General features: G+C 34.6%; 1 protein-coding gene across 1 annotated transcript in view; it reads left to right on the forward strand.

Annotated features, from left to right (window-relative positions):
- Positions 1-12,212, forward strand: part of NEK10 (NIMA related kinase 10) — a 78,254-nt gene that overhangs the window by 2,316 nt on the left and 63,726 nt on the right. The window contains 13 exon segments of the mRNA XM_066190007.1: positions 486-531; positions 534-615; positions 1,145-1,247; positions 3,497-3,580; positions 4,203-4,244; positions 4,814-4,892; positions 5,242-5,309; positions 6,352-6,366; positions 6,368-6,426; positions 7,380-7,440; positions 9,691-9,811; positions 9,814-9,848; positions 11,956-12,019. Of these exon segments, the coding sequence (XP_066046104.1) occupies positions 486-531; positions 534-615; positions 1,145-1,247; positions 3,497-3,580; positions 4,203-4,244; positions 4,814-4,892; positions 5,242-5,309; positions 6,352-6,366; positions 6,368-6,426; positions 7,380-7,440; positions 9,691-9,811; positions 9,814-9,848; positions 11,956-12,019 (859 nt within the window).

Genomic DNA, 12,212 nt, shown 5'->3' on the forward strand with positions numbered 1-12,212 from the left:
GTGAGTCTTTGGAATCACAGAACGTTTTCTCCCTTTCAATTCTGTAAAAAGATATGACAAAATGACTAAAGGATTCATCCATGTGAGGTAGGAGTTTTGCACTTTCTACCTGGTTAGAGGCCTGGAATTGCTTCTGAGCAGAAAGCTGAAACATGTGAGTTGTACAACCTAAAAAGAATGTAAAGTCTGTGCAGTTGAATTGGGACAGGTAATGAGCATGTGTTGCAGATTTTGTTGAGCCTTGCTATCATAAATTTTAAAAGACACCTTTTACTTATCTCTCTGAACTTGTTTTCCAGTCTTGCTTTCCATTAGTTTTCTACCACATCAGTTTTGTTTTGCAGAGGGGGTATGTGTGTCCTATAATGGCAAGTTTTAGATCCAAAGTTCAAGTCAGAACTTGAGAAAAGGTACTTTTGCTTGATAATCTCATAGAACTTAAAATGCAGTGTTTGCTTCATGACTACTATCCCTTCCTTCCTTAGCTTCCAGCTATATATATTGAAAGTGGTTAAACCAGCTTGACAAGAATTTGGAAAATGTCAAAAGCAATGAACAAAAGTCCAGTGGTCAATGGCAAGAATCAACAGAAGATGTTGAGCTGGAAAAATTTAGGTAAAAATAATTTTAAAAGGCTGATGGTGACACTTCCGTATCTCTGAACATCTTTATGTATCTGAGAGTATCACCTTGTTGAGGTGTTGAAGGTATTTGTATTTTTACATATGTCTGTTACTTGTACTTTCATGTTAATCCAGTATTTGAGATGAGAATTACATAATTTTAATTTTTAAACATAACTGTTTATGTTGCTGCCTTTGTAAGTTTCAAACTTTCCCACTCATCAGAGTTTACTGGTGACAGTTAATAAACTCATTTTAAATAGTGATACTTTCTTTCTTTGGAAAAGTTATACCATTTTGATAGTCCCAAATTATGCATGAGACAGACTGTTAATGCCTGGCAATCTGAAATTCAGTTATTCTGTGGTAACTTGCTGGTATGACATTTCTTAGTTTTTGTTGCTAATGTTAAGTTGTAGCAGTGTAAAACTGTCTTGTGGCAAGTTAATTTGCAAGTCACCTTTTTTTTTTTTTTTTTTTTTTTTTTTTTTTTTTTTTTTTTTTTTTTTTCCCCTTATTAGCATGACCTACAAGAATGAGAGAGATTTTAGCAAACGTCCCAAGCATCGCCTGTTTCAAGATATCTTTACAACTTTAGTTAAGGACGGACTTACCTGCAGGTCAGTATATGAAACACATTCATAACCAAGAAGGAGGGTCATTCTTTCTTGCCTTCCATGAAGAGGCAAGATGCATGGATAAAATCCCATATTGTTACAACAATATACCCATCTGTGGAAATTACCAGCAGCACTTCATAATCTCAGTTTTAAACAACCACTTGTGTATTGGCTTTGAGGAGCAATGCTTGGGTTAGTGGGGACAGAAGAACAAAGCACTGGGGGTGTGACAAGACTTGGATGACCAAAATTGTAACTGCTATGTTTTCTTGATCATTTATCTGTATATGGTGTCTGTAATCTATGATTTGCTTTTGTAATTTATTTTACTGATTCTATTTGTATTTCATGGACTGCTGCCTTTATAGAGAGAGGTCAGTGGCTTCCATAAAATTCAGATGAGTTGATGCCACTTGTTTGTATTTTTGTGTATAACAGAATTGGAAAGGGTAATCCCTTTTCTTATGCTGCTCTCATTTATGTGAGGAAAAAGTACAAGACCTTACAAAAATAGAGGGGGCAGAGAAGGATATTTTCGGGGGAAAAAAGATGCATTTTTCAGGATTGTTTTACTATGCTCCTTTGCATTGTATTGTATTTTCCCTTTTAAAGCCCAGATACCTTTTCTAAAAAACCCTTAAGTGGTACAGAAGTTTAAAGATGGAATCCTAGAGCATTGAAAAGTATTAATGTGTAACTACTAGAATTTGCAGAGGAATCTAAAAAACACCACAAAATTTGTTTAGACCTTTATTCAGAATCAACTGGGGAGCTAGGGATCTCTTCTTTGATTGTCTAAATGACAGTGAGTTTGAAACAGATCATTTAAATGATTTTTAAATCTGGTACCTTTTTTTTGCATGTCAACACAGTACTCACCAGTGAGAGGTCCGTGGCTCAGCTTCATTTGCCAAAAATCTAAAAATAGCTTACACTGTGATTTCCCAAGTTCTGTTTATACATTGTGACATACTTGGCTTATATTTTGGTTTTCTTTGGTGATTCTTTGTGATAGTGATATAGCAAAAACAAGCCTCTTGCATTAAGAATGAAAGCACCCAGGCAAGGCTGATGAAACCAGCATAAATTAGTAAATATGTAGATAAGTTGGATATACCCTGGTGTAATGTGTATTGTAAATGTAACTGCAGTGGAAGAGGCTCTCAAATGTTAACCAGGCTCAGGTCCACCATGGTAATATCTTCAGGCCACTTCAAAATTTGACCTACAAATTTTGCACACAGGTATGTGGTTGCTGTTTTCTTTCCATGCTATTCTGAAGTGGCCAATTATGGAATCATGATGAAAAATGGTATTACTTTGGGCAGAATATTGGCATAAAAGGGCTGAGAGTTCGTTAGTGTCTATTTGTAAAACATTTATTTTTATGGAAGTATTTTTAGCTATTGGCGTCTTTCCTAACTGCAGATGATGAAATGGGAAGAGAACGGCCATGACCCATACACTTTTTCTGTTTCCAAGAAACCTATCCAAACAAATTTTGTCCTCTCAGTTAAAGCAACCACAAAAAAACACATGGCAAAAATGTCTAATTTTAGGTTTATTTTAAATAGGGAAATGGGGATATATACTTTCAACAGGCAGTGGAAATAGTGATTCCATTACTGGATATTTACTGCCCCTGGGCATTTTCTGCAAATCTGATTTCTGTTTTCTGCCATGTCTTATGTTGGAGAATCATATGGATAAATATAAAGGAGGGAGTTCTATATGGAAATACAATCCTATTTCAAGAACATTTGAACTAAATAACAATTTATTCCCAGCACAAAAGAGTTTTTAAAAGCCAGGATAGACTATGATAATTCAAAAGAATATTTTAAATATAGCTATTTTTACCTCTGTAGCACCCATATTTTTGCATAAGTGTATTTTGTGCACTGAAGTTTGCTATGTGATTTCTCATTTACTTTGCTCTTTTGTGCCTCAATTCAACCACTAAAAGTTTATATCAAAGCACAGTTAGTTTGTTCTTAAAGATAGGCATGTACTTTCCCTCATCAGTGATAATAAGTGATGGCTGGTAATGCTCATATAATGAAATAAATTTATTTATAGCTGCTACTGTGTTTGAATATAAATGGTATTAAAAGTTCTATGGTATGGTATGCTGAACAGTTGTTGTAGCTCACTAATTGTCTAGTCAATTGATTCTGAATCAAACTGTTTTATTTAAGTGTCCAAACACATTTTAATTTCATTTGGTTTATGTTTTGAATATTACATTTAGAGGCAGTGGTTATTCAAGCTCTGTCAATCTATTTTCTTAGAGTATTAGTCTGCCTGAGATTATTAATAAGGGATTCATGCCACCAGGTCAGTATGTCCCAATATTGTTTCTTGCTTGGATAAGGGGGTGCATGTAAGTGTCACACGCACTAGTTGTCTTGGTGCCTTTGTGTAAAAATGTCGTGAATGCACACGTACATGTATGTATCTATATTTCTATATGTGAGGATGTGGATTGCAAATAAACAGATTTCAAGAGTGATTTTACACCATTACTGCATAACTTGCTCAATTTCTGGTATTTCTTATGTCATGTGTGTTGTTGCTGACCCTGACAAAGAAACTGTAAATCTCCATAACCCATGGCTTGGTCATTGCTCTGAGCCCTAGACTTGGTATTTGACTTTATCATATAGGTATGTAAAATTCCCACAATGTAGTTGGTGAAGGAGACTGAAAGTTCCAGTTTAACAACTTTAAAAATTTCACCTCTTGTTTATCTACTTATTTTAAGTAATTCTTAACTCTTTGTTTGTTGGTGGGTTTTTTTTGGTTGTTGTTTTGGTTTTTTGGGTTTTGTTGTTGTTGTTGTTGTTGTTTTGTTTTAGTTTTTGGTTTTTTTGTGTTTTTTTGTTTTTTTTTTTTTTTTTTTTTTTTTTTTGGGGGGGGGGGTGTGGTGTTTTTGGTTTTGTTTTTAATTTTCCTGTAGGAAATGCTCCACAGCCTGGGTAGAATTGAAAATCTGTCTCAGGTAGAATTCCTCTAAGTACTTTTGTCCATTTTATTGCATGTCAGTTTATTATGATTAGAATGATATATACTGAAAAAGCAGTGTACAGATATTCTTGGTTTGTGGAACAAAGTGAGTCTGTTCCTCTGTCTTCACATGGGCAGTTGGTGTGGGTTTTTTCACTAGTTTTTAAAACAACTGTCCTACAATCTAGCTTCATTCATCTAGGACTTCTAGTTAGGAGACTTAAGAAATGCCTCCTGAAGTGGGAGAAGAATTACAAAATTCAGTACAATTGGTTCAGTTAAAAGAAACTGTAGACTTTTGAAAGGAGATGAGCAAAGTCACCCTGCACTGTAGCAAATGACTTTGGAAAGGGAAAATCATATTGATAAAATAAATGTTTTTTTAAAAATGTTGAAACAGGTTTAAACCTTGGGGCTACACTACTATTGCATCTCGGAATATTTTTTCATGAGGCAGATGCACCACCTACAGGCTCTACCTGTGCAGAACAGTCTAGGTTTATGAAGTTTTCAAACATTTTTTTTTCCTGATGGTATCCTTTATTTTTCCTCCCCTACTTGTAGTGTATGGAAACAGTAGCAAATCATTATCTTAATTATGGAGGGGAACAGCATAATGTAGATAATTCTGTCAATATGACATGTACGTGCAATAGCTGATAACAGAAATGATAAGGCTACTCACAACTTTTTGTGTGAGGCTTAAAATGCTTAAAAAACTTGAGGTGGTCATTAAGTAAGCTACTACTATATTCACTTTAGGCATTATCACACAAGTAAAAGCTAGAATTCCCATAGAAAAGAACAGCTTGTTTTCCTACGTAAGTAATATTTCTTTAAGATATTAATCTTTTTATGCATTGAAATAAAAGAGTAAAATGAGCCAGTTATGGTTCAAAGAACTTATACAGTGTTTTACTGTGTTATGTGACTGGCAAAATGAAAATATTAGTGAGAAAGAGTCCATTTATGTGTCTTCCTGTGTTCCATAGACATTTTCCAAAAGCTTGCTGCTGTTAAAAATCAAAGAGAATGGTTTATAGCAAGTGGAGCACATAAAGTAAATGCTTTATAAAATTGCTTATTTTGTTTAATTAGCTACTTAATGGAGAAAAACACCTCCTTTTCAGATTTGACCTAAGTGGGAATAAATTCCTTACCTTGTCAGTAAGTTAATTGGTTTGATGTATGATTATTGGCTGCTTGAGACAAATAGATTGTAAACATTTGGACTAATCTAAAGATTTGTTTGTATAAAAAGTAAGGCTCATGTATACACTTTCCTGAGCTACATGTTACTATGATTCAAATAGTTTTATATACTTTTAAAATGGAAATATATTTTACACTAATTTCTGCTGTGGTTTTTCACTTCTAAAGTATTCCGTGTCTAGATATTCTGTGTCAACCCAGGCATCCCTTGCTATACATTACCATCAGTCTAAGAATCTGTTCTTAGCTATTGCAGGTTTGTGGCTAAACCGAGAAACAATTGAGATCAAAATCAGTATAACTAGGGTTTCATGATTCTATCATGCTGCAGAAAAACAATGGCAATTGTTATCATATGGTATCAGACAACCTATTTTTAGAGAATCTAGACAAATATGGAGTTTACTTAGATGTAAATCATGAACAGAAATACAGGCAGGGTCTTTAATTACTGTGCTGTTTAAATATAAGCTTATTAAATATTAACTTATTAAATATTAATTTATTAAATATAAGTTAATTATATGATTATTAGCTTTTGACTTCAGGAGGCCTGATTTAGAGTTCTGAAGAGTTACACAAAACCAAATTCTTAAAATGGTGTAATAGAGATGCTTAAGCAGTCAAAGCGATACTGATTGTAGTTTGAGGAGAAACATCCTTGCTGATCCCACTGGGTGTATTCTAAGATTTTAAATGTATATTTAAGTGTACTTTAAACTTACCAAAGACTTTTAACGTATTGTGTAAAGATTTTATATCTTAATTTTTACTTTTCAATAAATATTTCTATATGAGTTTGAGTTATAAAAGAAAATAATATACTTTATATTTACACAAAATCACACAGAATCACACATTTACTTACCTTGTTTCATATTTTTTTCCAGACCTTAGTAAATTTCTTTATTTGCCAGAGACAACCGTGTGTTTTTTGGTGCCCTCCCATCTCTGCTTAGCAGAAAGTTATGTTCAAGTTAATGTGCTATAATTAATAAAAGCTTTTTAAAATTTTCTCTTGACACAATATTAAAACTGTTCTTTGTGGGGAAAACGTAAATGTTCTTAATTTTGTGTTGAAGCAGTAGAAACTAAATAGAAACTTTGGTCCTTGCAGCAGGCTTCTTATTCATGTGGATAGCTCTGGAGGACTGGAATGACAGAATCTGTCTCTGCAGTCCTCATGCAGGATTCTGGAATTCCTACTGACTTCCTGAATATAAAATTTTTTTGTCCTCAGCTTAATAAAACAGTGCCTCCCAATAATCAGGTAGAATATTGTTCAGTGTAGTAAATAATAAACTCATACAGCCAAATCCATGTGTATGTGCCCTCTTCTCATTAATTAGCGGTTAAATGAAGATAAAAAGGGGGACAGAGTAACTTTCATCCATAATGTTATTATAGAAGAAAAACTACTGTTATTGATCTGATGTCTCTCAAAGCTCTGATTCAGTTTAAATTTTTTTAAATGTCCATGTTAATTTAAATGATGCCATACATTCATTTTCAACTCCCAATCAACTTTCTTCACTGAATGAAATGTAGGATTTTGTGTTACATTTGGACTGGACAAGAAAGAATTTGAAGTATATTACAAATGTTCATAGAAATTGTGATTTTTTAAAAAATGTACTCCATTTGCTTAATTACCGGTGATTACAAAATATATTTGTGTCTATTTTTATGCATTCACATTTACTTTTTTTGTACTGGGATAATTGGAAAATTGTTGCACTGGTACTCTTGACCCAGCATATATTTGTGGCTTTAAGTGTTTGTGTGCATAATAGGATATTATTACATAAGACTTGGGAAAAAGTAATTCATCAAATGTACAAAGAAGGAGGCTAAAGAGCAATGTGTGTTTTTCATATAATTTAATCTGATCTGAGTGCCAGGAATAATCAATTTGTAGTCCAGAATGTAGGGAGAAGGTAATTAAGCTCACCATTGTTGAGAACTTGCTCGTAATATTACATGAATGATTGTCTCTCTAAAAGGTGAGACCTCATTTATAGATTAATTGTGTTAAAATAAATTTAGACTTTTTTATTTAGGGTTGCATGTAATTAGAGGAATTAGAAAATGTGCCACTTTAATACGCCCAAGGTCAAATTCTGATACCTGTGTATTTTCAGTCACATACTGATATAGCAAAATCTTTTCCAGCAGTTTGGTTGCAATCCATCTCCTCTCTCTCCACTGATGGCCTCCAGGGCAGTGCAAATGAGTTGCAATGTTATCATAAAGTGATAGCAATCACTTTTCTTGGTGCATCTCTTCGTTGCTCCTGGCAGACCTGAGTGCTTAGATGGAAAGCATGCTGAGCCCTGACAGTTCCTGGGATGCCCAAAATAAACAGTAAAATTGCAAGACCTAAAGCTGCTGTAGTTTATGCCAGAAGCTGAGTCAGACCCCACATGCTCTTTATCAGAAAATCATCAATTTTCCTTCAATTGTTTAATCATCTCAGCCAAGACTGCTAGCAAAGAATTACTGAATTTCAGTTAGAAACTGAAAGACTTTCAAATTTGATAATACATCACTTATCACATTTAGAATTCTTAAGGGGTTTTTAAAATTTCATGCTTAACTCTTTCATACATCTAAATGATCTTATATGTGACTGAGAATGGAGAAAATTAATATATGAAAAGGTTTTATTTAATTTCTGGGTTTGAAAATTTTTTTAGGTATATGTATATCAAAAGTTAAATATAAGAGTTAGAATTTGAATGTAGACAGGAAGATGATGAAGTTCAATGCCAGTTAAGGATAATTTTAAATTCAGATATGAACCTGAATTCACATGTTTCATTAAACACACATGGAACTTTTTTACCTCAAGCAGAAATGGATATCCTTTACCATATTTTCTATGGGAAGTCCACCTTCATTGCAGTTAATGGAAGTCTTATATAAGCCTTTTAAAGGATATATCCAATCACTTTCTAAGCATAATATTCAAACTATACTAGAGAAGATTCATGCATTTTTGTGTTTTCTGTGGGACTAGGCTATTCAAGTTCCACAGATGGACTTTACAAGTTCATGCAGTAAGTGCTACTTGTAGTACTAATGGCATTAATGAAAGATCGTACCACGGATGACTGCAGCCCACCTGACCACCTTCCATCCTGGCTGGGCATGCCTGGTTGCCTCTGCTGACTGTTGAACTCAGTGTAAATATAATTTCATCCCTTGTGAAAGTTTGGACCATGGTCTTTTATTTTTTAAACTGTGACTTTAACCACTTGCAGTGACTTTAAATTGTTTTCTTTAGCTACTTTTTTTTTAATAGGAGATCTCTGTTCCTTTTTAAACTTCCTGCATTTTTTCCCTTTGCTAACTGACAATACAAAGTAATGATGGAGTTATTGTTAAAAAAGCTAATTCAGTGAAAACATACAAATTTTCAGAACTTTTGGGAATGGTTAACAAAAAGAAAGAAAAAGATGTGCCAGAGAAGTCAATCTGAGTAACCTGTAAAGGTTTATATCATTTGGTGTCAAAGGGCTCTTGGATCAGGCAGTCGAGAACTTTTGCTTCTGCTGTAGCTGCCCTCTTACCTGTCTGTCCTCTGTCCTTGTCACAGCCTTGGCAGCAGTCCGCAGTAATTCTGGGAGCAGACACAATGTGTTTGACTCAATGGCTCTACTGCACAGACCAAAACCTAAGCTTAACCGTGGTCCAAGCTTCATGTTACCTTCACGAACAGCTGAAGAAAACATCAGGAACTGTAGAAGGGCCTCTGCAGAACTGACACATATTCCCTTTCAACTCTTCTAGAGAGGAGAGTAGTCTCCACCAGGGACCTTGGCAAGCAACTGGGAGCAGTACTCCAACTCAATCTACCAGTGCTCATCTATCAGACCTACAATGTGGATAGAATAGTGGAGGACGCATGGTTGCATGAAAATGTAAGCGGAAATCAGTATGGTTGTCACAAAATCCTGCTGAAGGCACGGACAGACTTCTCAGGCTATCACTTTCGATGTTTCTCCAGTTTGTTTTTATTGATTCTTGAATTTTGTTCCTGACAATGCAAAATATGGTGGCACATGGTGACAGAAGATATATTGCTGCAATTTCCTTCACCTCCAGAGATAGAAGCATTGATTCTCTTTGTGGTATCAGTTTAAATGTAACTGATATAATTCTTATACCTGTTTAAGTTATATTTTAGGTGTACAATAGGATGTTGAGAACTTGTCCATTGGTATTAGCTTCTGATTTATCTCAACATTGATTTTTATTTGTGGTTTGCATGCAAAGGGGCACTAGTAATGCTGACCTTTTTCTGTTTCAAGGCAAACGGAATACATACAATAGCAAAGCTGACTTTACCAAAGAAAGAAATGCTGAAAAAGCCAGTTTATAACAGGTAACTCCCTTTATTATCATTGCACAATGAAAGTCCCAATAGTTCCTGAGAATTCTTTATGAATTAAAGTTTATTTTAAATTACAGTACAAAAAAATCCGATTTAAAGGGGAAACCCCTACCCCAAAACAACAAATAGCCCAGGAACTAAAAGTTAAATAAAGATTCCATTTCTGTTCTGATTTATTTTGTTTCTGGTACCTCATATGGTGTAAAGGAAAGTCAATATTTTTCTTGTGATAATCTTTCCTCTAGTTTTTCAGGCTGTCTGGCATCAGATCTTCTTTATAGAGCCTTGATCATCCTCGAAACTTGCTCTAGACTTGGCACTCTACTAATACCTGTTTATTTCTGGAGCATTTTATTGTGGATGTCAAATAAAACACATGAAGACAGCAGATAAAATGAAGAAAAATTGAAGTTTAAAATAAATATAGGCCAAATAAGAATGGCTCTTGATTTTGCATGTCATTACCCCAGAAATGTACTGGTTTGAGTCAACTTAGGCTAAAGGTTATCAGTTGTAATTAATTGCCTGGTAGCTTTTCTCAGGTTCTGTGCAGTGGTGAGTGTCTCTCTAAGATATGGGAATGCAGTGCCTGGAAGTTCAGGGATGAGAACAGCTGCTGCTGCTCTAGTTGGCAAAGTCCTTAGCACAGCTGAATGCATTCATGATCCCGCCTCTCACATGGTCTTTGTTCTGACAGAGCCACTACAGTATATAGCTACTCCACTATCTAATCAGGTAGGTGTGCTTGGACAGTAGACATCTCCACCAAAAAAAAAAAAAAAAGGTTTTAAAAATCATTCTAGTATTGTCCTTTGCATCACAGTTCTTCTAGATTAGAACTGGAGGGCAGATTCAGAGTGGTAGGTACCTTTCTACTGCAATGATGTTTTATAGTGCACTTCAATGAAATCATCTTAAGAATGAGATAAACGCAAACCTTCGTGGAGGGCAGGTATATGAAACCAACATGCAGACCAACAAACTGGAGCATATGCTCTGTATAGTTGCCTCACGAAACTGTAAGGAGCTTAATTTATTCCCATTGAGATTTTTAGTTTCCAGCAGAATGTGTTGGAAATAATTCACAAGAGCTACTAAGCAGCTGTAGTTGTGTTAAACATAAAGCCATATTAATTGATAATTGACTTAATGATCACATGTGAAAACTAAGTCTGTTTTGGGCAAGAAGTATATTTTTATGAATCCTTGCACACTGCTACCTGTATTGCCTTTAAAATTGTTACTGGTATGAAATACAGTTGCAGCTATTGGAATATCTTTTTTGAGTTTCACAGATGTTTTTCTTAGAATCCTTGCAATGCTGATGTGGTTTCTTCACTGCCCCATTGTGTGTGTTTTCAATGATTAAATTTTCAGCTTCTTTCTGCCACACTACCATATTAAGTGATCTTAATTCATGACCATCTTTCTTTGCTCAGCCGTAAATGTGCCATGTCATTGTGTCTTGACAAATTGAACTAAAGATGAGTTGCATCAAAGCATATGTATTAACCACCGGCCAGTAGCTGCTTTAAAGAACTTTCTTTGTATTGGAACTAAGGTACATGAAGAAAGAAGCTGAGGTACATAAAGTTATCTGAGGTACATAAAGTTATCTGTAAATACAACAAATTTAGGGTCAAAAAATTGAATAATCTCTTATTTGCTGTCCCTGTTAGAACTTACAGTATTCCACACTGCATTTTTTAGAAAGCTGCTTTTTTATTGCAACAGTACAAACCCACTGATTATATTTACCTTTTTGAGTGTTGGAGAAGAAAGCAGGTCTCAAGTCTTGAGCTATCTGCGGACGAAAAGAGATGATCAAGATTTAGCTCAGCATGTGCTGTAGCTATCATCACCAACTTTTTTTTTTTCCCGCTTGTTTTCCCCCCTAAATGTCCTTGTGTACTTTTAAAATACAGGAGGAACTTAATATATTTTATTCCCTTTGTTTTCAGGTTAATAAAATAATCTCTCATGTAAGTACAAAGTTTGAAACTGTGTAAGGTATCAAGGGGAATCTTTGTTGTTTATTAGTGGCTTTTCCATGTGTGTTATGAATCTCTCATTAATTGAATTGCTTTTCCTACTGTAGTGTTATGCTTTCAGAGCCTGGAGATTTCTCTTCAGTATGGAAAGAAATCAACATTTTTTAAAAGGTATGTTAACCATATGTTTTGTGAAATTCTTGTAGAATAGCTTTCAAAAGTCCTGTCAGAAAAAAAAAATAATTTTAAATGTCATTTATTTTTTAATGTGCATTATCTGTCCTGTCCACAACAGACAGTCATCCCTGCATTGCATCAGTGCTAGTCTACAAGATAAGGTACTCAGTGATGGAACTTGTTGTCT

Source organism: Chamaea fasciata, unplaced genomic scaffold, assembly GCF_029207755.1.
Source record: "Chamaea fasciata isolate MVZ Bird 193981 ecotype frontalis unplaced genomic scaffold, bChaFas1.0.hap1 SCAF_1, whole genome shotgun sequence".
NCBI lineage: Eukaryota > Metazoa > Chordata > Aves > Passeriformes > Sylviidae > Chamaea > Chamaea fasciata.